The 25,769-nt window shown below is 39.9% G+C and overlaps 1 protein-coding gene across 2 annotated transcripts; it reads right to left on the reverse strand.

Moving 5' to 3' along the window:
• LOC140521607 (uncharacterized) lies at positions 1-20,648 on the reverse strand. 2 transcript variants are annotated; one of them, XM_072636845.1, is made up of 6 exons: positions 20,299-20,642; positions 18,205-18,293; positions 17,022-17,106; positions 12,018-12,141; positions 11,418-11,513; positions 1-4,290 (listed from the first exon to the last, which is right to left on the reverse strand). In XM_072636845.1, exons 3-6 carry the CDS (start codon positions 17,052-17,054, stop codon positions 2,378-2,380), a joined length of 2,166 nt encoding a protein of 721 aa, XP_072492946.1. In that variant the 5' UTR covers positions 17,055-17,106; positions 18,205-18,293; positions 20,299-20,642; the 3' UTR covers positions 1-2,377. The 2 variants fall into 2 exon arrangements, with proteins under 2 accessions (XP_072492946.1, XP_072492947.1); XM_072636846.1 differs by lacking the exon at positions 12,018-12,141 and having other exon boundaries at positions 20,299-20,648.
• Between the last annotated feature and the right edge of the window lie 5,121 nt (positions 20,649-25,769).

Consider the following 25,769-nt stretch of genomic DNA (forward strand, 5'->3'; position numbering starts at 1 on the left):
TGTGTCTACATCTGGCAAAGCTTTATTTCAGACTGAAAGATTGCTATTATTTCTTACAAAGAATTTCTCTTCAGTATGAACCAACTCATATTCTTTAATGTTTTGTTTTCAGTGATTGCTATTGGTGTTTTGTTTTTACATTTAACACATTTACAGATGACTCCCTCCAGCTTCAAGGAGGTCTCTTGTAACATGGTAAAACAATTTAGGAAAATTAATGAGTGGCCTCATCTGAAAGTGAATACAATATTCCGCATCTGTAGCATCACCCAAATTCCTATTATTTTCAATTTTTTTTAAATCAAGAAAAATCTATTTTCTCTTTTCTACCTCCCACCTAGCCCAAAAGAAAAAAAAAAACCTTAAGACAAAAATTCATAATTAAGCAAAACAAATTCCCCCATTGTCTGCATTACAAAAACAAGTCACATTCTGCAGCCTAAATCCATCACCTCTCTGTCTGAAGGGTGGCAGCACGTTTCATTGTATGTCTTTTGGAATCATGAATGGTCAGGTATTGACATGGTTCTTACAGTTTTTAAAGTTGTCTTCACAATGTGGATACTGTATTAACTTCTTGTTCTGCTTATTTCATTCTTCAATACTTTACAAAAATCTTCAAAATTGCTCATTTTTATAATAGTGATGTTAAAGCATAAATTATTCTGGTCCTGTTTACTTCAGTCTGCATTAGTTCACGTAAGCCTTTCCATGTCTCTTTGAAATCATCAATTTCCTCATTTCTTACAGCATAACAGCATTGTATCACATTCCTGTACCACAACTCATTCAACATGCATCAATTTATGAGCATCCCCTTAGTTACCTATTTTTACCATGCCAAAAAAATTTAAAAGGTGTTATAAACATTTTTATACAAAGGATTTTTTTTTCCTTTCTTTGAACTTTTCCATATAGGCATAACAATGGTATAGCTGTATAAAAAGGCACACACCATTTAGTAACATCTTGTGTATAAATTAAAAATTGCTTTCCAAGTAGTTGTACCCACTCACAGGCCCAGAAATATTGTATCAATATTTGTCTTCTCAGAGCCCCTCCAATATTTATCATTTCTCTATTTTTTTCATCTTTTCCTCTTTGATGGGTATGAGGTAGAATCTCAAAATTGCTTTAATTTCTATTTCTCTAATTAATAATGATTTGGAGCATTTTGTTTTCAAATGGCAAAAGACAGCTTGGTTGTCTTTTTTTGAGAAATGCCTATCCATATCCTTAGACCATTTATCAATTGGGGAATGGCTGCTATCCTTATAAATTTGAGTAAGTTTCTTATATTTTGGAAAAGATACCTTTGTCAGAGAAATTTAATGTAAAGATTTTCTTTTCTCCAGTTAAGTGTTTCCCTTTCAATCTTAACTTTGGGGGATCTGCTTGTGCAAAAACTTTTTTAATGTAATCAGAAATTCATATTTTATCATCTGTGATCCTCTATTCCACATGTGATCGTGAACTTTTTTATAGATCTGGTAATTGTTTTCATGTTTCTCTTGTTTATGGTGACTTTTTACACTGGACCATGAATCCATTTGAAATTTACCTTTCCATAAGTTGTGAGGCATTGTTCCAAATTTAATTTCTTCCATACTGCTGTCCAATTTTCTGAGTAATTTTTGTCAGGTGAGTCCCTTTTCCCAGTAGCTGGGGTCTTCGTGTTTATCAAACATGAGAATATTAGATAACTTGTTTCTGTACGTTGTGCATGTAATCTGTGCCACTGTTTGGTCTATTTTTTTTTTTTTCTAAATTCTGAGAACTATTACTTTGCAGTATTCATTTGAGACCTGACACTGCTAAGCCTCCTTCATTCCCATTTCTTTATTTCTTCTGAAATTCTTGACCTTTTTTGCCTCAATATGAATTTTATTATTTTTCTAACTAGTTCTATAAAATAATCCTTTGTTTGATTGGTATGGCACGGAATACTCAAATTAATTAACGAATAAAACCACTTATGACTAATTACTACTTCAGTTCACAATTTTTCCAGTCATTATTCAGAAAAGCTTTCTCTTCAGTATGGTTCCTGTTTGTTTATGGTGAGATATGCCTGAATTTTCCCACATATTCTTGGTTGTCAATGGTTTTCTCCACCACAAATGTTATTATGTGCAATAAAGCTAGATCTTCCACCTTCATGATAGTCAAAAGGTTTCTCTGTGGTATCCGTTCCCTAATATTGCATGAAGTTTTCACTCCATTTGAAAGCTTTCTCACACTGATTACACTGAAAAGGCTTCTATTCCATGGAATTAGCCTATGTTCAAAGTATTCTCCTGACTTAAAGCTTTCTCACATGCATTACACCAAAGGTGTTTCTCTTGAGCATAAATTATCTGATGTCATTAAGTCTGGACTATTGGCAAACACTTTCCTCACATTTATTAAATTCAAATGGCAACTCACTTGTGTGAATTCTCTTATGTGTTTTAAGGTTTCCCTTCTGGCTGAAGGCTTTTCCACATTCATTACATTTAAAGGGTTTCTCTCCAGTATGAATTCTCTTATGTGCAGTAAGGCCTCCCCTCTGCCTGAAGGTTTTTCCACATTCACTACATGTATAGGGTTTCTCTCCAGTATGAATTCTTTTATGTGTATCAAGCCCTCCTCTCTGGCTGAAGGCTTTTTCACATTCATTACATTTATAGGGTTTCTCTCCAGTATGAATTCTAATATGTTTATTAAGATCTCCCTTCATGCTGAGGGCTTTTCCACATTCACTGCACTTAAAGAGTTTCTCACTATGATGAATTGTTTGATGTGTTCTAAGGCGTCTCTTCTGACTGAAGGTTTTCCCACATTCATTGCATCTATAGGGCGTTTCATCAGTATGAACTTTCTGATGTTCCACCAGGAATACACTGTACTTGAAGCTTTTGCTACATTCCTTACATGCAAAGGGTTTCTCTCCGGTGTGAGTTATTTTACTTCTATTTAGGTTTCCCTTTCTGTTGAGAAATTTTTCACATTCCTTCTTTTCAGAAGGTGTCTCACCCATATGAATTTTCTTGTGTGTTTTAAGGTTTCCCTTCTGGCTAAAGGCTTTTCCACATTCATTACATTTAAAAGGTTTTTCTCCAGTGTGAATTCTCTTGTGTGCACTAAGACCTCCCCCCTGCCTGAAGGCTTTCCCACATTCACTACATTTATAGGGTTTCTCTCCAGTGTGAATTCTCTTATGTGCCCTAAGACATCCCCTCAGGCTAAAGGTTTTTTCACATTCACTACATTTATAGGGTTTTTCTCCAGTATGAATTCTCATATGTTTAATAAGATCTCCCTTCAGGATAAAGGCTTTTCTACATTCACTGCATTTAAACGGTTTCTCACCAGGATGAATTATTTCATGTATTTTAAGGCTTTGCCTTTGGCTGAAGGTTTCTCCACATTCATTGCATTTATAGGGTGTCTCACCAGTATGAATTCTCTGATGTTGTACAAGGAAGGATCTATACCTGAAACCTTCTCCACATACATTACATTCAAAGTATTTCTTTCCAGTATGAGTCATTTTATGTCTACTTAGGCTTCCTTTCCGGTTGAATGCTTTGCCACATTGATTACATATATAGGGTTTCTCTCCAGTATGGATTATTTGATGCTGTGTAAGATATGAATGGTATCTGAACCCTCTTCCACATGCATTACACTGAAAGTGTTTCTCTCCAGCATGAGTTTCTTTATGAGCACTAAAGTTTCCTTTCTGGCTGAAGTTTTCCCCACATTCGTTACATCTATATGATTTTTCTCTTGTATGACTGTTTCGATGTATAGGAAAGCATGAGATATTCCTAAAAGTTTTGCCAGATTCATTATACTTATTATTATGAGTATTTGTTCTATGGTAATAAATAAGTTTTGACTGATAACTGAAAGGCTTCCTGTATTTACTATGCTTACAAAGGTTTTTCCCTAAGGCAGTTCCATTATGTTTAATTAGGTCTGAAAACTGTTTGAAATTCTTTCCAACTCTATCAGATTTAGGGAGACTTTCTCCTATAGGAACTCTCTGATTTTCAAGAAGGATTGCCCCCAAAACAAGCTGTCTCCCAAATATATTCCATTTATGAGTTGTCGCTACCTGCCTAGATTGTCTCTCTTGTTTTTCCCTTTCCCTCTCTAATGAGACATCATGATCCCATGCTTCTCCCAACCTGGAATCCCAAGGCCCATCCTTTGTAAGTTTCTCTTTGAAAGATCCTCCTATACAAATACCCTGCTTTGGAGTTGACTTCTTGGTTTCAGATCCTGTCTTCTGAATAAGGGAATCTGAAATCAACAAAAAAGTATTATTATCTATTGTCTCCTGTGCTAGGAGAAATCAAAGTGATTTACTCTAGATTCTATCTTCTCTTTCAAAATGTACAGTGATCCGGAAAAGATAAAATGTTAAGAAAGGTTTGAAGGTTAACATGGGTAAAGAAACAATAACAGAACTAGGTATTCAGGACCTAATGAATTACGTTCCAAGGGATTAAAAACATTTGTAGATGTCATCAGAGTAGCAATTCCTAGGCAATTCTTAGGAAAAGGTCACATTGACCAGAAGGGGGAAACAGATTAATTCTGGAAATTATAGCATGAAAAGCTTAAAGATAACATCTATCCAAATTCATGAACATATAAATTAATTGCAAATACTTAGAAAACAAAGTACTGATCTCTAAAACCCAGTATCAATTCCATAAAAAGAGATGATATAAAACCAATCTCATTTTCTTTATTTATAAGATTTCTGGACTGGTGTTTGAGGATGCTATAGACCTGAATATCTAGTTTTTAAAAAGTTGTTTGACAAAGACTCTTAAGTTGTCTTTGTCATTAAGATGAACAAATAAAAATTGGAGTGTATATGACAGCAAATTTATAAAAGTTTAAGTAACCTTATCCCAAGAGAACTGAATAAGGAATTATCAACCTTGAGAATATTCTCTAGTTGTATATTTCTGAGTTTTGTATTTGGCCCTGTCCTATTCAATATGTTTATACATGGTTTTGATGAAATCATAAACGGCACTTTTCCCAATACTGCTGATGAAGTATGTGGGATAACTAATATATTGGATGAACAAATCAGAAGCTTTTTTTAAAAAAGGATAGAAGAATGGGCAGGAATAAACAACATGCAATTTAATAAGTATAAATGTAATTCCTGCAATTAGAACATCCACTGTACAAATACGGAACTGGAGAAACTTTGGCTGGGTATTAGATCATGTTCAAAGACCTGGGGACTTTAATTGACCACAAATTTAATTTGGACCAAAAATAAGAATTTGTTCCTGGTATTCTCACATCATCTGTGTGGATGAGGAGAGATAATGATTAAATAATAGTACAGTAAGGCAGACTTGGAACTGGTTAAATGACTGGAACCAAAGAGAAGTCATTAATATATTAATATCAACTTGGAGAGTGTTTTCTATTGGACTGTCCTAGGATCTATCCTTGGTCCTCTGTTGCTTAACATTTCAATCAGTCCCATGAATGAAAGCATAAGTGACATGTTTATCAAATATGGAGATAAGAAAAAGCTAGGAGGAATGCCTAACATGATAAATTACAGTTAAGATCCCAAAGGGTCATGACAGGTTGGAACCCTGAGCTCAGCTGAAGGAGTTTAAATTCATTAGAAATAAATGTAAATTCCTGGTTTCAACATCAAGAGTCAACTATAAACTGAAAGAGGCATGGAGAATCTGTAGAATTTCACTGAAAAAGACCTATGAGTTTTGATGGACCCAGTGGGAGACAACAGAGTATTATGATAGAATGTGATCTTAGGCTGCTCAATATTCTAAGGGAGGTGATTATTTCAAGGAACACCACCCTGCCAAAACCATATCTGGAACATTGCTGGGAAGACTTATGAGCTGATACAAAGCGAAACAAATAAAGCCAGAGAACAATTTACCCAGTTACAGTACTGTAAAGATAATCAACTGTGAAAGACTTACTAACTTTGATAAACACAACCACCCACCACAATCTCAAAGGACTTAAGATGAAAAGTGCTGTCTACCTCCAGATACAGAACAGAGGGACTCAAAATGCTGAATGAAACACTTTTTTCCTATTTCTTTTTCTTCTTTTTTTTCTTGGAAACAAGGTTAATGCAGAAATTTATTTTGCATAACTATACATATTTATAACAGGTTTTGCTCTTGAGTGAGAGAATTTGGAACTAAAATAAAATAAAATTGAATTTTAAAAAAAGATATGAAATGAGTAGTATCAGTAGAGAATTGGGAGAAGTAAATCCTGCAAGTTATAACAAAGAAAGAATTAAAAAAGATTTAATGTATTGGATATAGGGAGGAAAAGCTTAAAAGAATAGCAGTCCCATTGTCAGAGAGGGAGAAAGTGAAGAGGAAAGAATGATATTTTCGGAAAAGATAATTATTGCAATTGTGGAAATATTGACTTTAAAGTGAAAGTCAAAAGAACATACCCTCCTATATGCAAGTGCAGTTACAGAAGTGATGGGTCAGTGAACACATAGGACAAGAGATGTGGATTTAAAATTTTAATTAACACTATTGTTCTTTAAGAAATGATGAGCAGGTGGATTTCAGAAAAATCTGGAAAGACCTACATGAACTCATGCTTAGTGAAGTGAGCAGAACCAGGAGATCACTGCACATGGTAACAGCAATATTGTGTGATGATCAACTTGGATAGACTTATCTCTCCTCAGTATTATAATAGTCTAAGATAATTCCAAGAGACTCATGATGGAAAATGCTGTCCACATCCAGAGAAAAAACTATGGATGGAATCTGAATGCAGATCAGAGCATACTATTTTCTCTTTTTTCTGTCATGTTGTTTTTTCTTTCTCGTGGTTTTTTCCTTTTTGTTCTGATTCTTCTTTTACAACATGACTAATGTGGAAATATGTTTAATATGATTACATATGTATGCCCTATATCAGATTGCATGCTGTCTTGGGGAGGGGGAGAAGGAGGAAGGGAGAAAAAAATTTGAAACTCAAAATCTTGTAAAAGTGAATTTTGAAAACTACTTTGCATGTAATTAGAAAAAACCTATTAAACAGAAAAAATAAAAGTACTTAGAAAAATACATTAAAAAAAGAAATTTAATTCTCTTACAGTAGTCCACCTACTCCATACAAGGCACTGAAGTAGGAGCAAGACAATACAAAGATAAAAATGAAAGTATCTTCCCATAAGGATCTACCATTCTACTAGGGAGAATGTAACACCCATACAGATAAATAAATAAAAGACAATTTGAGAAGGAAGAGAGAACCTGAACATCTGAAGTGACTCAGGAAAGCTTCAGAGAGAAGGTGGCTTCTGAGCTTTGAAGGAAGATAACAATTCTGAGAGGCAGAAATGATAAGGGAGTGTATTCCAAGCAAGGGGGATGACGCAAGGCTTGTGTGAATGCCAAGAGGCCAGAGATGGCTTACAGACTTCATCATCTTTTCCCCTTCCCACTCTCTCCCTTTCTTACCATGAGACTACTATTCTTTTAAGTCTTTTCCCCTATATTCAATACATTACTAAGTCCTTTTGGCTCTTCCTTGGTTGTAAATATTTTGGATTTACTTCTTTTTCCAATTCTCTATTGATACCACTCATTTCATATCTTTTTTAAAAACCCAATTTTACTTTATTTTCAGTTTCAAATTCTCTCCCTCCCCCATTGAGGAAACAAGAAGAACAAAACCTATTATAAATATATATAGTCATGCAAAACAAGTTTCTGCATTAGCCCTATTTCCAGAAGAAAAAAGAAGGAGGAGGAGGAGGACAATGAGAAGAAGAAGGAGACGATGGAGAAGAAGAAGAAGAAGGAAATAAAGGAGAAGAAGAAGGAAGGGAAGGAGAAGAATAAAAAGGACGAGGAGAAGAAGAAATAAGAAAAAATGCTTCATTTTGCTTCATTCATGGGAAGAGCAAGCCATCCACTCTTGCTGGAACATAAAGTCAGATAAGGAATAATGTGTGATAAAGCTTGAAAGGTAGTTTAGAGTTAGACTGTGGAGAACTGTAAATGCCAGGCTGAGAAGCTTATAGGGAGCCACGTAGGTTTTTGTCCAGGGAAGTGACATGATCAGAAATCTCCCTTAGGAAGATCTACTTGTAGCACATGGATGAGAGTGGGGACAGCCTGGACACAGAAGAGTAGTTAGGAGAGTAGCACAATAATCCAGACAAGAAGTGATGGGACCTCAAGTAAAGTGGTAGTGATAGGAATGAAAAGAAGAAGGCAGATGGTAAAAATGTGGAGGATAACTGACAAGACTGGGCAATTGACTAAATGTGGTGGGGGGAGAGAAACATGAAGAATGACTCTAAGGTTACTTACCTAGTCATCTGGGAGGAGGTGGACAAACCCAGGGAATTTTGGAGGAAGGGTCATTTCAGAGGAAAAGAGTATTAATTCTATACTGGTGAGCTGAGATGTCCATGGACAACCAAGAGATGTCCACAAGGCAGTTGGCAATGTAGGAACTGGACTCAGGGGAAAGATTTAGCCTGGATGTACAATTCTGGGAAATCATCTCTAAAGAGATGATTACAGAATTCATAGGAACTGATGAGGTTATGAAAGGAAAAAGTAGAGAGTAAAAAGAGAAGAGAAAGCCTCACAATAGAAAACCTGTCTGAAGCTGTGTAGAGAGAGGAGCAGAAGGTTGAAAACAGCACTAATGAGACACGGAGAACTAGCTGAGAACTAGGGTTTGGGAGACAGAGAAGACAATTCAGGGGACAGAGATAGAACAGCTCAAGAGACAGAAGGAGAACTACGAGTAACCCATCAAGAGGATCACCACAGTAACTGCAGGTGTCAGGGACCATCAGGGTCGGCAGGTCTAACTTGTACTTGAAAATACTTTCTTTTCCAACTCTACTGACAAGTTGGTCAGCTGATTTCTATTTGAAGACTTCTAGTGAGGGATAATCAAGAATCAAGGCAAGTTATTCCTCAGCTATTACCAGAAGCTGACAGTATTTAACAGGCTTGATAAATCTTGAGATATTCTCAACCACAGCCAGGTTAAATGATGCAGGAAGACTGGAGATCTCCATATTCTTTATGGGTCTGCACTCTGAGGTCAAGCACACTGACTTTCACATAATAAGCCTTCAAATATTTGGAGAGCTGTCCTTCCACTTCTAAAATCTTCTCTTCTCCAAGCTAGACATTGCCATTTTCTTCAATCAATCCTTGTATCATATTTTGGCAGGTCAAAATTCTGGAAGGTTTGGTTTTAGGGTTTTTGTTTGGGGGGGAGGGGAGGAGGAGGATTGGAGAATGCTATCTTTCTTGCAGCAGGCTCTTTGCTTTAGCTATGTCCCCTCCTCCTGCCTGGCAAGCTCTCCCTTTTCTAAAATGATCAATATCTGGAATTTCCTTGTTGGAAGCTACCCATGACACAAAAAGTCAGTTCGGTTGCACCTGAACAAGAGCCCACCTCTTCCTGTAAAACCCTAATTTACACCACTGAGCTGCGCTAATGTATGAAAATGGGTCTCAGACAGTCCTACATTGAAAGGGGAGTGAAGAGAGCCTGGTATATCCTGCAAGTGCAAGGATGCAGAGACACCTGTCACAGAATTATGAATGCCATCTGCTGTCTTAAAAGCACTGAAATTAATCCCTGATGACAACCTTCTGTTGAGCATACCAGTGTGTCCAGTGACTGTGATCCTTATACATGCTGTCCCTTCCATTGTGACAGTTACCGCCTTATCTCTCTTGACTATAATTCAGATGTAGCTTCTGCCTTGATCCCTCTTCACTCGTCCCCCACCTCAGCCCAATGCCTTGGCCTCCCAACGCCCCTGAATATTTCCAGACAGGCCTTATGCCTTCTCTTGGGCACACTAAAATGTACACATTAGAATCACTGGCCTGTCTGCCACTTCTATGAAGACCTTGAAGGAGCTACAGCACATTGGGACAAACATGGTCTCCAATCCTCCCACATCTGATTTCCTGGTTTCCTTCCTCTGACTATGCTCCACCTTGTCCATGTCCTTCCTACAATGAGATGCCCAGAATGAAATACAATATTCCAGTTGTGGCCTGACCAAGGTAGAGTCCAGTGAGACTCTCACAGAATCTCAGAGTCAGAAGGGACCCCAGAGACCAAAAAGGCCAACCTAAGCCAGATTGAGGATCTTGAGTGAAGCCTCTTCAAGGAGTGTCATGAATGAAATGCTGCAGAGGCGAGCCAAGAGGAGGATGTGAGAGAAAGCCTTTGGAAGAGAGAAGAAGAGAAGTGCAACATCAGGAGTGGGAAAAGCCATGGACTGAGACTAGAGGGAGCTTCAGTCTGCAGCCTTGTCATGATTCTAACCAGCCAGGGGCCCACAGACAAGACAAAGCCCCTGAACCTCAGCTTCTTCTGCTGCAAAATGGGAAGGTCAATGCATGATTCACCTTACAAGGTGTGTGTGTGTGCATCCTTTGTTGTTGAAGAAGACCATGCCATCAGAGAAATGATGACATGACTTGCACTTGACTTTGTTTTGAGTGAGGAAGGGCTGTGCAGGTCACCAACCTCACTTCTCCTCCAAAGCCATCTGAATCCAGTGACCAGATATTCATCAGGATGACTGGAGATGACCCAGGATGAGGCAATTGGGGTTAAGTGACTTGCCCAAGGTCACACAGCTAGTGAGTGTTGAGTATCTGAGGTGAGATTTGAATTCAGGTCCTCCTGACTCCTGCACTGGTGTTTTATCCACTGCACCACCTGGCTGCCCCTTACAAGGTGTAAAAGCATGATGGAAGATATAAAGTTCTATATGCATGCAAACTGTCACTACCATCATGGAACTCCATAGTGACCACAAAGATCCAAAGAGCAGTGACAGACTGTAGCACTTCAAGTAGGGAAAGAGATCAGAGACATTAAAATACAGCATAGATGACATTTTGGGAGGTGGAGACTGAAGTTTGGCCTTGAAAGGAATGACGGAAAAGAAATATCAAGTTAAATAAGACAGGAAACAAAGTTAAGGAAAGGGTCTTTTTTGTTATTTTAACCATAGGGTAAATTTACCTACACCTGAGAGCCATAAGAAAGAGAGATTAAAGATGCAAGGAGGGGAGATAATAAACACAGAAAGAAGTAGGAAAGGATGCAATCTGGAGCATAAGGAGAGGCATGAGTTTCAGACTAAAGAAATGGCACTCTCTCTCTCTGAGACTGGAGGAAAATATGAAGAGAGGGAGATCAGAAGTACTTTATTTAGACAAAAGTGGAGAATACAGGACAGGACTCATGTAGGTCAGCCCCAACAGTCTTCCACAGGCCTAGGATCCTTTTAGGAGAGTTCCCTGTCTACCAGCTGTCTGACCAGATAAGCTGCTGCTTCAGAATAATCCCTATCTTTCTCCTCTTCACTCACTCACCTTCAAAAGAAAAAGTGGCTTCTTCCTCTCGTGTCCATGGTGTTTCTCTTCTTTCCAGTTTGGAGATCATCCTGGATTTGAAAACTGGAAATCCTACTAATGGGGAAATAAATGGGTAAATGCTGAATTCAGAGAGATATTCCATGAACCTTATCCACTTTCTTTTTAAGATAGAGGTCATGCTTGCAAGACCCAGATGGTGGTAGAAAGGACATCTAAGGAATGAAACCAAAGAAAATCAGTTCATCTTAACACATCTTTGACTCAAAGGCCAGAGACCTTTCTGGTCTTCAGTTACCTACAGTGTGGATCTTTAGAGGAGAACCTTTGACTGGAATGAACATTTGAGGTAGCACAATAAAGCTGCTGATTTTTAATTGTGCAAAAGGAAGATCTTTCCATTTAGAAGAGAGAGAAACATTGTGTCCCTGGGAGTCCAGAAATTTAGGAATCTCTCCCCATCATCTGTATTTGTGAGACTTTCCCTGCACAAGTCAAAAAACAGCCTGGCACTTCAGGAATCCCCCAGTCAATGGGAAATGAGAATGCAAAGACAACCCAAGAGAAGATCATAATCCATGGAGAGAAAGCTGTCCTTACCCAAGAAGACAAAATTCTCATAGTTCTCCTGCATCACTTTCCTAAACAGGTCCTTCTGAGCAGGGCCCAACAGCCTCCATTCCTCCTTGGTGAAGTCCACAGTCACATCTTGGAAAGTCAGTATCTAAAAATAGCAAAACATGTTCCTGCTCACCTCAGGACCAACTCTCAAAGGAAACATAAGGAAGACATAAAGATGTCAAAAGGAAAAGGGGAAGGTTCTCATGGCTTTCAGGGTTCTGGGTATCCAAGTCAAATATTTCTTGAGGACTTCCTGTGTACCACACTTCATATTAGGTTGGGTATAATTGAGAAAATCTAGCTTTACTGCTCAATAAACCTTACAAATCACCTCCCACTCTGAGAGAACAGTTAATCATGTACTTTACTCCTGGGTTTTCTACTTCTCCCTCTCTAGTCAGTCAATAAATAAATTTAAATATTTCTTGTGCCAGGCACTGCACCAAGTGCTGGGAATAAAGAGAGACAAAAGACAGCCTGCCCTCAAGGAGCTCATAATCTAATCGGGGAGACCACAAGCAAACAAATATATACAAACAAGCTAAGGACAGGACAAGTGAGGAACGATTAGGAGAGGGAAGGCACTGGAATTAAGTGAATGTAAATACACACTTCTCTGCTGAATCAATCAATCAAACGTATAAAATAAGTAGAAACAAGTCTTCAATTTGGGAGGAATGAAGTGCTTTAATCATTCATGAAAGCAGGATGACTCCAGATAGGAAAAATGTCGTGACTGATGGAAGAGAAGTAATCATTCTCCATGGGGCTGGAGATAAAACATGAGTCCAGGGCTTAGATTTGTCCATTGGTGAAGCCATCCATTGTCAGCAGTTTACAGGTTCAGGAGGACTCTGAGGTAGACCCTTGCACATGAACCAGAGGGCAGCAAGGAAGAGGAAATGTTCCCAGGAGTGTGGCATTACCCCACTCTGCTCCTCAGTACTCTGCCTCCCCAAAGGATGATCCATAGACTTTGATTATTACATGGCTGTGCTGACTTTTGGTACAGAACACATTCTACAGACCCAGATAAGAACATACCTCTCTTGTGGTAAGATTAAAAGAATTTAGCAGCCATGTTTTAGCATTTTACTTTTCACCTAAAATCCAGCCAGTTGTCCTCATGTCACATGAACTTCACTAAGATGTGTAAATTGTACATGGTTGGATTTTTTTAATTCCTCTGGGGTGACAGAAGACTTACTACAGAAGAACCTCATTTAGAGAACATTTGCTACTAAGTAGTGGAGAATGAAGCAGAGAGGTTTTCTATCTTCCCCACTTTTAAACTTTCTCTGTTATTAGAATCTGGAATTCAAAATCTAAAAAGAATGTTAAAATTGTTTTTATATGTAATTGGGGGCAAAAATAAAACATTACATTTAAACTGCCTGTTTTCACTTGGTCTAACCTAGCTACTTTTCCTTATAATTATTCTCTTCAGTAACAGTTCCAGCAACTGTACAAGTATATCTTGGACTGTAATGATGAAGGTCCAAGTATGGGGATTCTAGTACCCTGGATGATGAAAATGTTTGTTATAAAACTTTTTGCAGAGCTTTTCCATTTCTTCTTTGATTTGTCCTCCTTCTAATTTAGCCTTTAAATGTTCCCCAAATGATTTTTCTTAGAAGGGTTTCTTGTTAAGTTTTCAAAAACTTTTTTTCCCCATTATTGTTTCATAAGGAAATCGTGTTCATCATCATTCAGCATCCTGCCCTGTGATATTTTACAAATGAGTTTATAGTCTAGGAAATTAAGTGACACAGAGGATAATAGAGTGCTGGATTTGTACTCAAGACCTGAGTTCAAATCCTACCTCAGACTCTTACTAGATATATGACCCTGGGAAAGTCATGTAACCATTCATCGAGGAAAAACTTAAAAAATTAATTGATAGCAAGTTAAATAACCAGAACCAACCAAACAATATGCACAATGTCGTCCACAGTCAAAAGAGAAAGAGCAACAGAAACAATAAACAGATGTGATTCCTGGTTTTCACGCAGGCAGCCCAGGTGGCACCTAGGAAGCTGGGACACAGAGCTGCACTTGGGCATCAGAAAGACCTCAGCTTGAATCCCACCTCAGAACCTTACTACACAAGTCACTGACCTTCTCTGTATCTCAGTATCCTCAATTGTGAAATGAAGACATTGGGCCCCAAGACCTCTAAGTTCCCCTCCCATTCTAAATCTAATGAATGCTGCACAATAATCACCAAACTTGGTCCCATGAAAGAGCTCCAATTCAATTCTGCTCAATTAAATGAACACTTATCATGAGCCCACTCTGTGCCAGACGCTGTGCTAAGCACAGAGGATACAAATAAGGAAAAGAGACAGTCTGTGTCTTCAAGGAGCTTACAACCTAATGGGGAAGCAAAAATTGGGGGGAGAGGGGGAGGACTGGGAACAAGGAGGCGCATTGTTCTATGGAGTGGAAGCCAGGCAGCTGTTGATGGAGAATGGAGGTACCAGAAGTTGGTGGGCCTTCTACAAAGCAAGTTTTTGGAAGGAGTTTGGTGTTCTGCCCTCCAGCTCTCTGATCAGATGGAAGAGGCCACGGAGGGCAAGCTGAGAAGGGACAGAAAGGGGCAAATGCATCTTTGCAGAAGTGAGAGACTATGAGTGCAAAACATTGTACACACTGTCAGAATGAGCTGACCTGTCGTTTGGATTTCCTAAAATGCTTTTGTCTTCATCCTTTTTTTATTCTTTGTGACAAGGGTTGGTTCTCTGAGTAGGAGAGTAGAAACGGACTAATTTAGGAAGGTGGTGTAGCCACAAAATATGAAAATGAAATTAAAAAGAAAAGATAAAAAAGAAATTGGATGCCACAAATAAAAAGTAATCAGACACAGAATGTTCCTAAAGCACACTCCTCTCAGCTATGCAAAGAATGATTTAAAAAAAAGTTTACGTAAAAGTAAAATCCTGAAATTTTTGTTTGGTGTGGGAAGGGGCAACTTAACACACATTTATTAAAAGTCTACTATGAATAAGGCACTGATGTAGTCTCCAAAATATGAAGACAAAACCAATATGTCCCTCAAGGAGCTCCCATTTTACTGAGAAATCATATATATGCATGTATATATGTGTGTATACATACATGTATATATGTACATGCATATATGTGCATATATACATATACCTGTGTGTATGTGTATGTATATATACATACATATATACATATATCTCTGTGTGTATATATGCATATATACATATATCTGTGTGTATATATGTAATATATACATATATATGTATATGCAAAATTATAAGTAATTCTGAGACAGTGAGAACTGTCAGTTCAGGAGATTAGAAAAGGATGGTTACATGTAGTAAGTGGCAACTTCCTAAAAGTGGGAGGGAATATTTTGAAGAATTTAAGTACAATATGAGACAGAGGTGAGGCAGTTAACCATTCTGGACATGTGAGACCACCAATAACAAAGGCAGAAATCATGATGAAATGCCATATTCAGGCAGCACTAGGTCAATATGACAGGAAGGCAGTGGGTGAAATAAGACTATAAAGTAGAATGGAGCTAGCCATGAAGCAATCTAAGTGCCAGGCTGGATATTTCATATTTTATCTTGAGAGCAACAGGGAACAACTGGGAGCCACTGAAAGTTTTTGAGTCAAGAAGTGACATAGTTAGATCTGTCATTAAGATTAAAATTGTTATACAACAAGATAAATTTTGTCTGTATTTGAAGTGGAAGGAATGGCTGTGTGTTATGACAAGGAATAAGACTAGTCTGTTAAAAACAAAATAAAAATAACAAGTGTGATGATTTTTTTTATCAGATGAGGAAGAAAAAATACAGTTGGCAACAAAATTTTGGGAAAACTGAGTTGCTAGATTTTATGGAGACTTCTGAATGGGAATCATAAGGAATATATTTGTTTCTCAAGCTCTCATGGGATGTGCACAAAAACTGATCATGTCCTATATAATAAGGAACTCATAACAAATGCAAACAGGCAGAGACTTGAAATATAGCATTTATCAACCATAATGCAACAGAATTGTAATCAATAAAGGAAATGTGAACAAAAAACACAGACTTAAATGAAGACTGAAAAAGTATCACACTAAATAATTAACGAGTTAAAGACATAAGTCACAGAAACAAGAAAAAAAATGAAAGGGAACGATAACCAAACAACATAGCAAAATACCTAAAAGAGTGTTCAGAGGAAAATTCATAACCCTGGATCTTTATTAACAAAAGAGAAAAAGAGAAAAATAATGAGCTGAATGTATAGTTTTAAAAACTAGAAAACTCACAAATTAATAATGTCAAAACAAAGAAAATACTTTGAAACTATGAGGCAACAAATGCAGACCTGAAAAAATAACTTACCTAATACACAAAACCAAGAAACATTTCTAAAAAGAGTAACCAAAACTGAATAATCATATAAATGACAGTTATTAATAATGACTAATAAATTATTATTGTTAGAGATGGCCTTTATCTGGTGCTTTATAGTAAGTTAACAAAATCAAAAGTGAAAATTTGTAACAAATGGAAAGATATTAAGGAAAATCATCAGAAACTGTCATACTTACACTGCAAAAATACTGAACACTTAAATGAAATCAACAACTAAGAAAATGTAAATAAAGAAAGTAGGAAACAGACAACCTAAATAAACCAGTCAGAGAAACTGAACAGTAAGAAACGAACTCCCACAGGAAAAAATAAAAAACCTCCAGGTCCAAGTGAATTTTTACCAAACATTTAATGACTGCTATTCTAAACAAACATCATTATAGGCACCATAACAAATTCTATGCAGCAAACATGGTCCTGATTACTAAAGAAAAAAGGGATAAAGTAAGAGAGAGAGAGAGAGAGAGAGAGAGAGAGAGAGAGAGAGAGAGAGAGAGAGAGAGAGAGAGAGAGAGAGGGGGAGAGAGGGAGGGAGGGAGGGAGGGAGAGAGAGAGAGATGAAATTCTAACTCACCTGGGATCTAGCCATTAAGGTTCTAGAAGCCATTTCCTCTTTCTCCTGGCTTCTTCCTTCTTGGGGAAGGGCAGAATCTTAAGAACTGAAGGACAAGAAAGAAGTCAGGAAGGAGACTATTTCTGCCTTGTAGCTCCCAAACCCACTAGGATGGAATTTCCCACACATCACTTGGGTGAGATCCCCAGTATCCTCACAGAAAGGTCAAAAGGAAGCCAAGATTACGTCTACCTTCTATTAGAATGAAAGGGAAAGGCTATGGCCATCAGTTCTTAAGGTCAGAATAAAAATGACATACATGAAAAGTCAAGACATAGTAAGAAAGTGCCTAACTATCTTGGGTGACCTAAAATCCCAAGGTCTAAAGAAACTACATCCTTCTGGTACAGGAGGGTTAAATCAGAAACTTAAGCTATTAACAAACCTTAGCATGTTTTTCTCTTTAGATGGGTACACCTGTGAAGGGGAGAGTTTCTTAGAAGTCTGAGCAAGACCATAAAGAATAGGTTTTTAACACCATAAGAAATAGTCGAGGCAGCCATGAAGGCAGGGACTGTCTTTCTTTTCCTTATTTGAATTCCCAGCACTCGGCAAAGCATCTGGCATACAGCAGCTTTTAATCAACATGTATGGATCTTTCTCTAAGTGGATACCTAATATCTTTCTAAACCCAAGGGCCAGCATTATTTGTAATGGGAATAAACTAGAGGCCTTTTCAGTAATATCAAGGGTTAATCAAAGCAGTCCATTGTCATATTAGTTATAACAATATGACTTTTTTTTAAAAAAAAGAAACTGAGGGAATAAACATAGGCAAGAGTAAATAAAACAATTTACTTATTGCAGATGATATGACAGTTTACTTAGGGAACCCTAGATGATTAACTTTTAAAAACTGAAATGAAAAACTTCACCAAAATTTTAGGTTATAGAATAAACCCACCTACACCATGAGCATAATTTCTGCATATTACCAAAAAAATCTACCAAGAAATAATAAACAGAGAGATTTCATCACAAGCAACTACGGAAAGTATTAAATACTCAGTAGACTACTTGCCTAACAGGAATCATATGAATGCAACTACAAAACAAGCTTTATAGAAATAGAGATCAAAATAATTAGAGAAATATTAACTCATCAAGGATGGCAATATAATGAAAATGGCAATCATTTACTTACTCAGTACCGTATGAATCTCATTGCCAAAGGATTACTTTATACATATATGAAAAATAGTAACAAAATCCATCTGGAGAAACAAAAGGTATCTGAAAGATAATAATGAAAAAAAGTTGGAAAGAAGGGGACCTAATCAAACAATACTAAACATCAGTAAGCATCAAAATAATTGAGTACTAGGTAAGAAATGAAGAGGTCAATCAGTAGAACAGATCAGGTATGCAATAAACAGAAGCAAACACAGTAGTGTAGTGTTTCGTAACACCAAAGATTCCAGTTATTAAGAACTCAAAATTCAAGAAAAACTGTTGGGGAAGCTGGAAAGCAGTCTGGAAAAAAACTAGGTATCTCACATCTCACAAAATATGCCAAGAAAATCTCCAAATGGAAACAGGACAAATATAAAAGGTAATATCACAAATTAAAGGAGAAAAAAAATTATCTTTTAGATCAATGGATTAAGGAAGAGTTCATAATGAAACAAGAAATAGAATCAGAGGAAGTAAAATATATGATTTTGATTAATTTTTTTAAAAAATTTTTTGCACAAACAAAGCGAATGCAGCCAAAATTAAAAGAGAAGGTAAATTTGGGGGGTGGGGGAGTATGTTGCAGCAAGTTTCTCTAAGAAACATTTAATTTCTTAGATATATAAGGAACTGATTCAAATTTATAAGAATAAGAGTCATTCTCCAATCAGTACATAGTCAAAGGATATGGATAGGTTGCTTTTCAGAGCCAGAAATAAAAGCTAACAAATAGCCACATGATGCTCTAACTCATTAACAATGAAAGGAATACAAATTGAAACAACTCTAAAGTTCTGCCTCAAACCCATCAGAATGGCAAAGTTGACACAATGGAAAATGACAAATGCTGGTGGTATATTAATGTTCTGTTGTTGTTACTATGTTACTGGTCCAGCTGTTCTGAAGGCAATTTAGAACATGCCAAAAAATTATTTAACTGGGCATACCCTTTGTCACCACGATGCCAGTATCAGTTCTATACCTAAAGATTAGTTCTATATCTAAAGAGCTCAAAGAAAGTTGGAAAAGGACTTCTATGAACCAAAATAATTAAAGCAGCTTTTTGGAGCACCTCACTTTAGGGAGGCAGGCTCAAGGTTGTTTTCTTCTCCCTATTTGCCCCCAACGACACTGTTTGGGGACTTCTTTGGCACTCTCCACCATGCAAGGTCCTTTTTCTTCCCCCTCTTCTGCTTCCTTTAGTATAGTAGTCTCTTCATTCCAGGGTAAGCTCCTTGGAGGCAGGGGCTGTCCGTCTTTACGTGTGTCTGCATCCCCAGAGCTTGCCACAGTGCCCAGCACACAGGAGGCGCTTAGTAAATGTTCATTGATGGTGGCAATTAAGGCCAGGAAACTGAGGAGGTACCCCTGAATGGGGCAGGCTGTGGTCTCTGACTGATGCAGAGTTACAGCGCTGTAAGAGGAGAAGGGGGCTCAGCCACCTAAGAAGCCCTGGATGGGTTGATGCGGATCAGGGTGGCAGAACCCTGGGTCCAGCGGCACCACGCCCACCTGGAAAGCCAGACCCCCGGGAAAGCCTTCGTTGACAAGGTCCCAGCACGCTAAGAGAGGTCTCAGGGGTACAGGCTCCCATGGGGTGACCTCAGGGCACGCTGGGGGATTTTGAGGGCACGGCCAGGGGGGATTTGGGGTTTTTTTCCATCTCTGGTTTTAGCAGTTTTGTTTTCCTTTCTTTCTCGGCGGTGAGGAGGGGAAGGGAGAGCTGGGAAGGGAAAATGTAGATTTTTTTTGTAGTTTGAATAAAAATAAAAAGTTAATTTAGAAAAGAAAGACCTTTCCGACCGAGCTCAACTCCCATCACGTTAAAGAAAAGGAAACTGGGTCCTAGGGAGGTCAGGAGTTTTGGTCAAGGGGACAGCTGGGAAGCAGGGGAGGATTTGAACCCAGGTCCCGGCGGCACTATAGCGGGCAGGCGATTCCACATCGTCTATTAATATTGCCCCTCCTCCTTTTCCTTACATCTCCCTCGCCAGCCACAGACCCATGGGTCGGCAGTCCGGTAGCGCCCCCTCACACGGCTACACACAGTCCCGTCCACACTCACCTGGACCGCTGGGGACCCAGCAAGAATGAAAGGCGGAAACCTTCAGGCTGCATACCCAGGACTGCGCTTGCGCAAACGGAAAGCTGAACTACGACTCCCAGAATCCAGCGGGCTCCGGATCATCCTCGTCCGAACGAGGGCGGGGAAGGCCGCAGCACGTGCCTAGAATGTTTATTTCCCTCAGGGCTGGGTTCTTCGGTCTCATGGGAAATGTAGTGCGGGGCTATTTCTGCGCAGGCGCACTACCCAGTTCCTCCGACAATGGCTCGAGAGCCTTTCATTCTTGGCCAGCTGAGTGCCCAGCCCCGCAGCGCAGGGGAAGGAGAAAGGCGGGAAGGGGAGAGTTTCTGGGTCTGGACTGACCCCCGCCGGGAGTGAGCGTGCCGGCCTCTGCTGCCGCGTCCACCAGCCTCTGCCGAGATACTCTGGGGTGCACGTCTGCCCCGCGGGGGGGTTTCCACCCCTCCCATCCCCGCCCCCGCGATCCCTTCCCAGAAAGAGAAGAGAGTGTCGGGGGGAGGGGGAGGGGGTCGTGGTTTGGACCCGATCAGGCCTCAGTGTGCGTCCGAGCCACCTCCGAGGATTGGGGGGAAGGGACGGGTGAGCAGAGGGGGGACCAACGCAGCCTGGGGACCCCAGGACCCTCAGGCAGTTCCACGGTCTCTGGTTGTACTAATGAGATCCTCAAGATGAGGGGCTCACCTTGTAGTCATCGCCTGCAGGACCCTGGAAGATACCCGAATAAGGGGCGGTGGGGTCCATCTAGCAGTGGCTCCGTTCTGGGAGGTCGGGGGCACCGGAGCTCATAGAGGGCTGGAGGCTGCAAAGGGATCAAGACAACCGAAAGGCTTGGGCAAACTTGTTACCTCTCTAATAGGGAAAAAAAGAATCCGAGCGTGAGCAAGATCAGGGCTCTGGGTGGAGAGATCAGTGCCAGGGGATGCCAGAAGCCAGAGGTGCCCAGGAGGGTGAGGACTGGAGAGAACAGAACAGATCAGAGACGGCTGATAGATTCCAACCCATGATACGTGGGAAGTAGAGAGCTGGTCTCCTTGAGTTCTGGTCACCAAGCTCAGATGAATGACCTGTCCAGGTCCTGAAGCTATCAGTCTGCGTAACTTAACTTGCGTATGTTTGCGTAACCACTGTTGATTTTGAGAGATCACAAAAACAGGCATTTCTGCAACCCAAATTAGTTTTCTAATGCGGCTGTGTTCAAGTCACTCTTGCCTAAGAATCTTTAATCCTTCCAAAACATTCCTTACCAAATAAAATTTAAACTCATTAAATTGGCATTCTAGGGGCTTCATAATCTGGTTCCAACCTACCCTTTCAGCTTTATCCCACACCATTCTTCATTTACCCTAGATGCTAGTCAAATTGACCTCTCCTCTGCTTTGCTTTATTTTACCTACCTGAGAATTTCTTCTCAAAGTTTCTTTTGCCACTGCTCCCATCCACTAATTATGAGTATCTGCCAAAGCTCTGCCCTAGGTCCAAAACTGTTATATCTAGCCCTAATCTCTCTACTAAAATCTAGACAAATTCCCAATGATCTGCTGGGCATCACCCATAAACATCTCAAACTTTACAGGCAAACTCACTATATTTTCTTCCAATCATTTCCCACTTCCAAACTTCATTATTTCTGTTGAAAGCACCACCATCCTTCTTATCACTGGGGTTCACAATAAATTATCCTTTATTAACCTATTTGTATATGTTTGCCTCCACTGTAATGAAATCTCCCCAAGGGCAAAGAACATTTTGTTTTTGGCTCCCCGATCTCAGTTCCCAGGTGAGCACCTTGCATTGAAAACAGTTAGGAAGCACTTACTGAGTGGGGTTGATAGCACTGAAGTAACTGTGAATTCTACCTCCATGAAATCTCACCTGTTCCATTCTTTTACTCATAAAGCCTCTATTCTGGTTTGCCATCTCTTACCTGGACAGCTTTAGTCTCCCTATTATCATTTTTCCCCACTCTGCATTCCACACTACTGCCAAAATGATATTCTTAAAACAGATTATTTCACTCCCATACTCTGAAAATTTTAGTGTTTTTCTGTTGCCTCTAGGATGAATACAAAAAAGTCTAGTATTTATCAAAGCCTTCTACAATCTTGCTTCCACTTAACCTTCCAGACTTGTTTCAAGTTATTTCTTTCCATACATTGTGACCTTCTAATCATTACCTGTTAATGACAAGCACAGGTATGTTCCCCATGTCTCCTCCCCACTCTTCTCTTCTTAGAATCCCTAGCACCCTTTAATGTACAACTCTGATCCTACCTCCTATGCAAAGCTGTTGGGATGCTTGGGGGAATGTGCTTGGGCCCCAATTCTAAAATCACATTTCTCTTTAAAAATCACATTTCTTCCTAGCCTCAAAATACTATCCCAGGCAGTTTCTCCCCAGCCCAAGGACACAGCCTGCCCCAGTAGCAACAATTATCTCCCTTCCTGATACAGCAGCCAGCTGCACCTACAGAACTTATTAGTTTGAACCAGCGGTGTACTGGCTGAACAGGCTGTGCACTCAGTCATAATGACATTTGCCACTCACTGACCAATCATATGTATCCTAGACTTAGACGTACCTATACTCCCTTACATTTATCTTGTCTAACACAACATTGATGAGAGCAACCTGGTATTTCTGAGCCAGCCCTGACCGTTGGTTGACTTAGTGACATTTCAGGCCTAAAACTGCATCTCCAGGTAGCCCCCCCTTTGGGCTATTTCCCGATGAACTTTAGGTAAACTACCTATGCAGTAAATACCAAAAGTGCATGTTCCTTTAAGAACTGACCACTCCTTTAGTCACTCCCTAATCCCACCCCAAACCACCTAGTTAGCATATTTGGCACATGTTTCACTGTAGAATATCCTATATAAATTTTTATCTATACTCCTCTAAGGTTGCAGGTTCCCTAAAAACTCTTACCTGATGAAAAGTGTAATAAATTTTTACCTTGACTTCAACAATGCTTGAAGAGTCTGTGAATTCTTCTCCAGGCGACCTGCCCCTGGTACCCCCATCTTTGTGGGAATCTCACCACACCCCCCTTCCAGGCCTTATTAAAGCCTTTCCTGATCTCTCCCCAAGCCCCTCACCTTTGTGGGTCATTCTCTTTCCCTCTTCTGTATACTCTGTATTTATTTATCAGAACATATGTCATAACTCTGTCCAACACCATCCCATGTCAGTCAATCAAACATTTATTCAGTGTCTACTATGTGTCGGCTATACTAAGCATATTTTCTTCTATTCTTTGTGGATGATTACTTTGTCACTTACTAATATTGTGTGAACTTAACTAATGCAATTAGAGATACATTTGAACCCAGAATGTCACCCTGACTTCAATAACTCTGTAACTCCAGGCATGCTGGAAATAGCTACAAGGTATCTTTGGTTCCCCCAGGTCCTACTAGCTTAACACTGAAAAGTAACAAGGAAAACTTATTACAGCTGATCTCAGAGGAATTGAACGCCTTGACCGAAAGCAGTCTCCACTCCTCTTCAGGAGGAGGGAGTACCGAATGCAGAAGGGAGATCAGTTTTATACTACTAGTTCAGGACAGATTCTCCAATTGGAGGACAGATTGGTCCATTCTCTTTTGGGTCACAATCTCTTTGACACACCTACTGTATGTTTTCCCCTAAGCATGTATAGTCACGTACCCCTCCCTCATCATAGGTCCCATGATTACAAAGTGAAGGGATAATTTTATGTGGGGTGTGTCTGCTTATATGCATGAGGTTTATTAAGAAATCACAATGAAGGAAAGCTTTCATCCAGTCATTGACCCCAACTGGTCCAGGCTGATTTCAGGCTTGGTCTCCTTTATCAAGAACTTTGTGGTTTTCTGAAGGCCACTGTCTTCTGATTAGTTGGGCCTAACTGCTGCCTGCTAGCCCCCTTTTATAACTTGTTTTAGTAACTCTAGCAACTATTAATTCTTTGGAAACTTAACTCTTTGCTGTCTCTCACAGGTCCACACACCCAGGTCTTGTTGGGTGTTCCTTTGTGTTTGGCTTTGCCCCAAATTTATTAGATGTTAATATTTACTCATATTCATCTCAATTTATCTTGCCTTCAAGTTGTCCTGTATATGGGGTTTGTGTGTGGGGACCTTCCAGAACCTGGAGGAGGGAGCCACTCCACTCCTTCTTTCTTGTTCCATTCTCTACCAAATGGCCTAATACATTTATTTCTAAAACTATATGGGGATTTGTTCCCAGAAATGTCTTCTACATTTTCTCTCCATAAACATCCATTTGATTATCAGCGCCCCCCTCACCCCCACAACAACGATCATCTCTTTTTCCCTCTTCAATTTTCATGGCCACCACACTGGTACAGAACCTAATTATTGCCCTGCTGAAGTAGGAGCCTCCGGACTGGTCTTCTTGTATCCAGTCTCTCCTCTCATCCTTTCTAAGGTTCCAAGATCAGTCTTCCTCTGGATTATGTTACTCTCCTTCTCCAAAATCCAAAGCAGCCCGTCTTGGATACTGAGTAAACCCCAGGAGAAAGTAAACGGACAATAAAAATCAGAGCTCGGACAAAGGGTATTAGCATCAGTGAGAATGCAGGAATCACTCAGGAGAAATTGGCGTCAAGACTAAGTTCATGGTGAACAATCCCACGTGTTTTAATAGGAGGCCTCACCTGAGAAGAGTCCAGGAAAGCTACACACTGTGTAGGTTACTTTGTGTATCTGCTCCCTACAGGGGAGGGCAAGGCTCGTGAGCAGCTCAGACCTGCCTCTTCCAGGTCCCTGGAGCGAAAGAGAAGGGGGAAGGAAAGGTAGAGAGAAATCGAGGGAGAAAGAGAGAAGGAAGGAGAGAGAGAGAGGGAGGGAGGGAGGGAGGGAGGGGGAGGAGAAGAGGGTACAAAGAGAGGGAAAGCGAGATGGAGAGAGGAGGGAGAAAGGGGAGAGAAAGAAAGGGGGAGTGGGGACAGAAATAGAGAAAGAGAAGAGTACACAGGGAGAGAGACAGAAAGGCGGAGGGAAAGCGGGGAGGGAATGAGAAGGGAGAGAACCCTCCCCGGGTCCAGGAGAGCCCCGCCCCGTGGGCCTCCCCCTTCCTCTACGGGGCGGCGGGGGGATCCCTAGATCGAATCTTGCTCTGCCTCTGAGGGGATGTGACCAGCGCAAGTGATTCTCCTTCTTTGGGACTCAGTTTCCCCTTTCTGTAGAAAGAGAGGGATGGACTCTAGGGCTTCTAAGGTCTTGTTTCCGATTACGTACGAACCTTCTCCATTACGCACTTAGCGGGAGCTTAACAAATGCTAGACTAAAGACTCGATTGAGTAACTGCTTAGTGCACCTGCGTAGAGACCTCAGACTACATGTCCCAGAATCCTACTGGTTCCGGACCTCGTGTTTCTCTAAGACTTCATTTCCCAGAAGCCATCGGCAAGCCAACAGTGTCACGTGCATGGGGTTAGGCCCAATCA

The sequence above is a fragment of the Notamacropus eugenii genome, chromosome 1 (assembly GCF_028372415.1).
Source record: "Notamacropus eugenii isolate mMacEug1 chromosome 1, mMacEug1.pri_v2, whole genome shotgun sequence".
Classification (NCBI taxonomy): Eukaryota; Metazoa; Chordata; class Mammalia; order Diprotodontia; family Macropodidae; genus Notamacropus; species Notamacropus eugenii.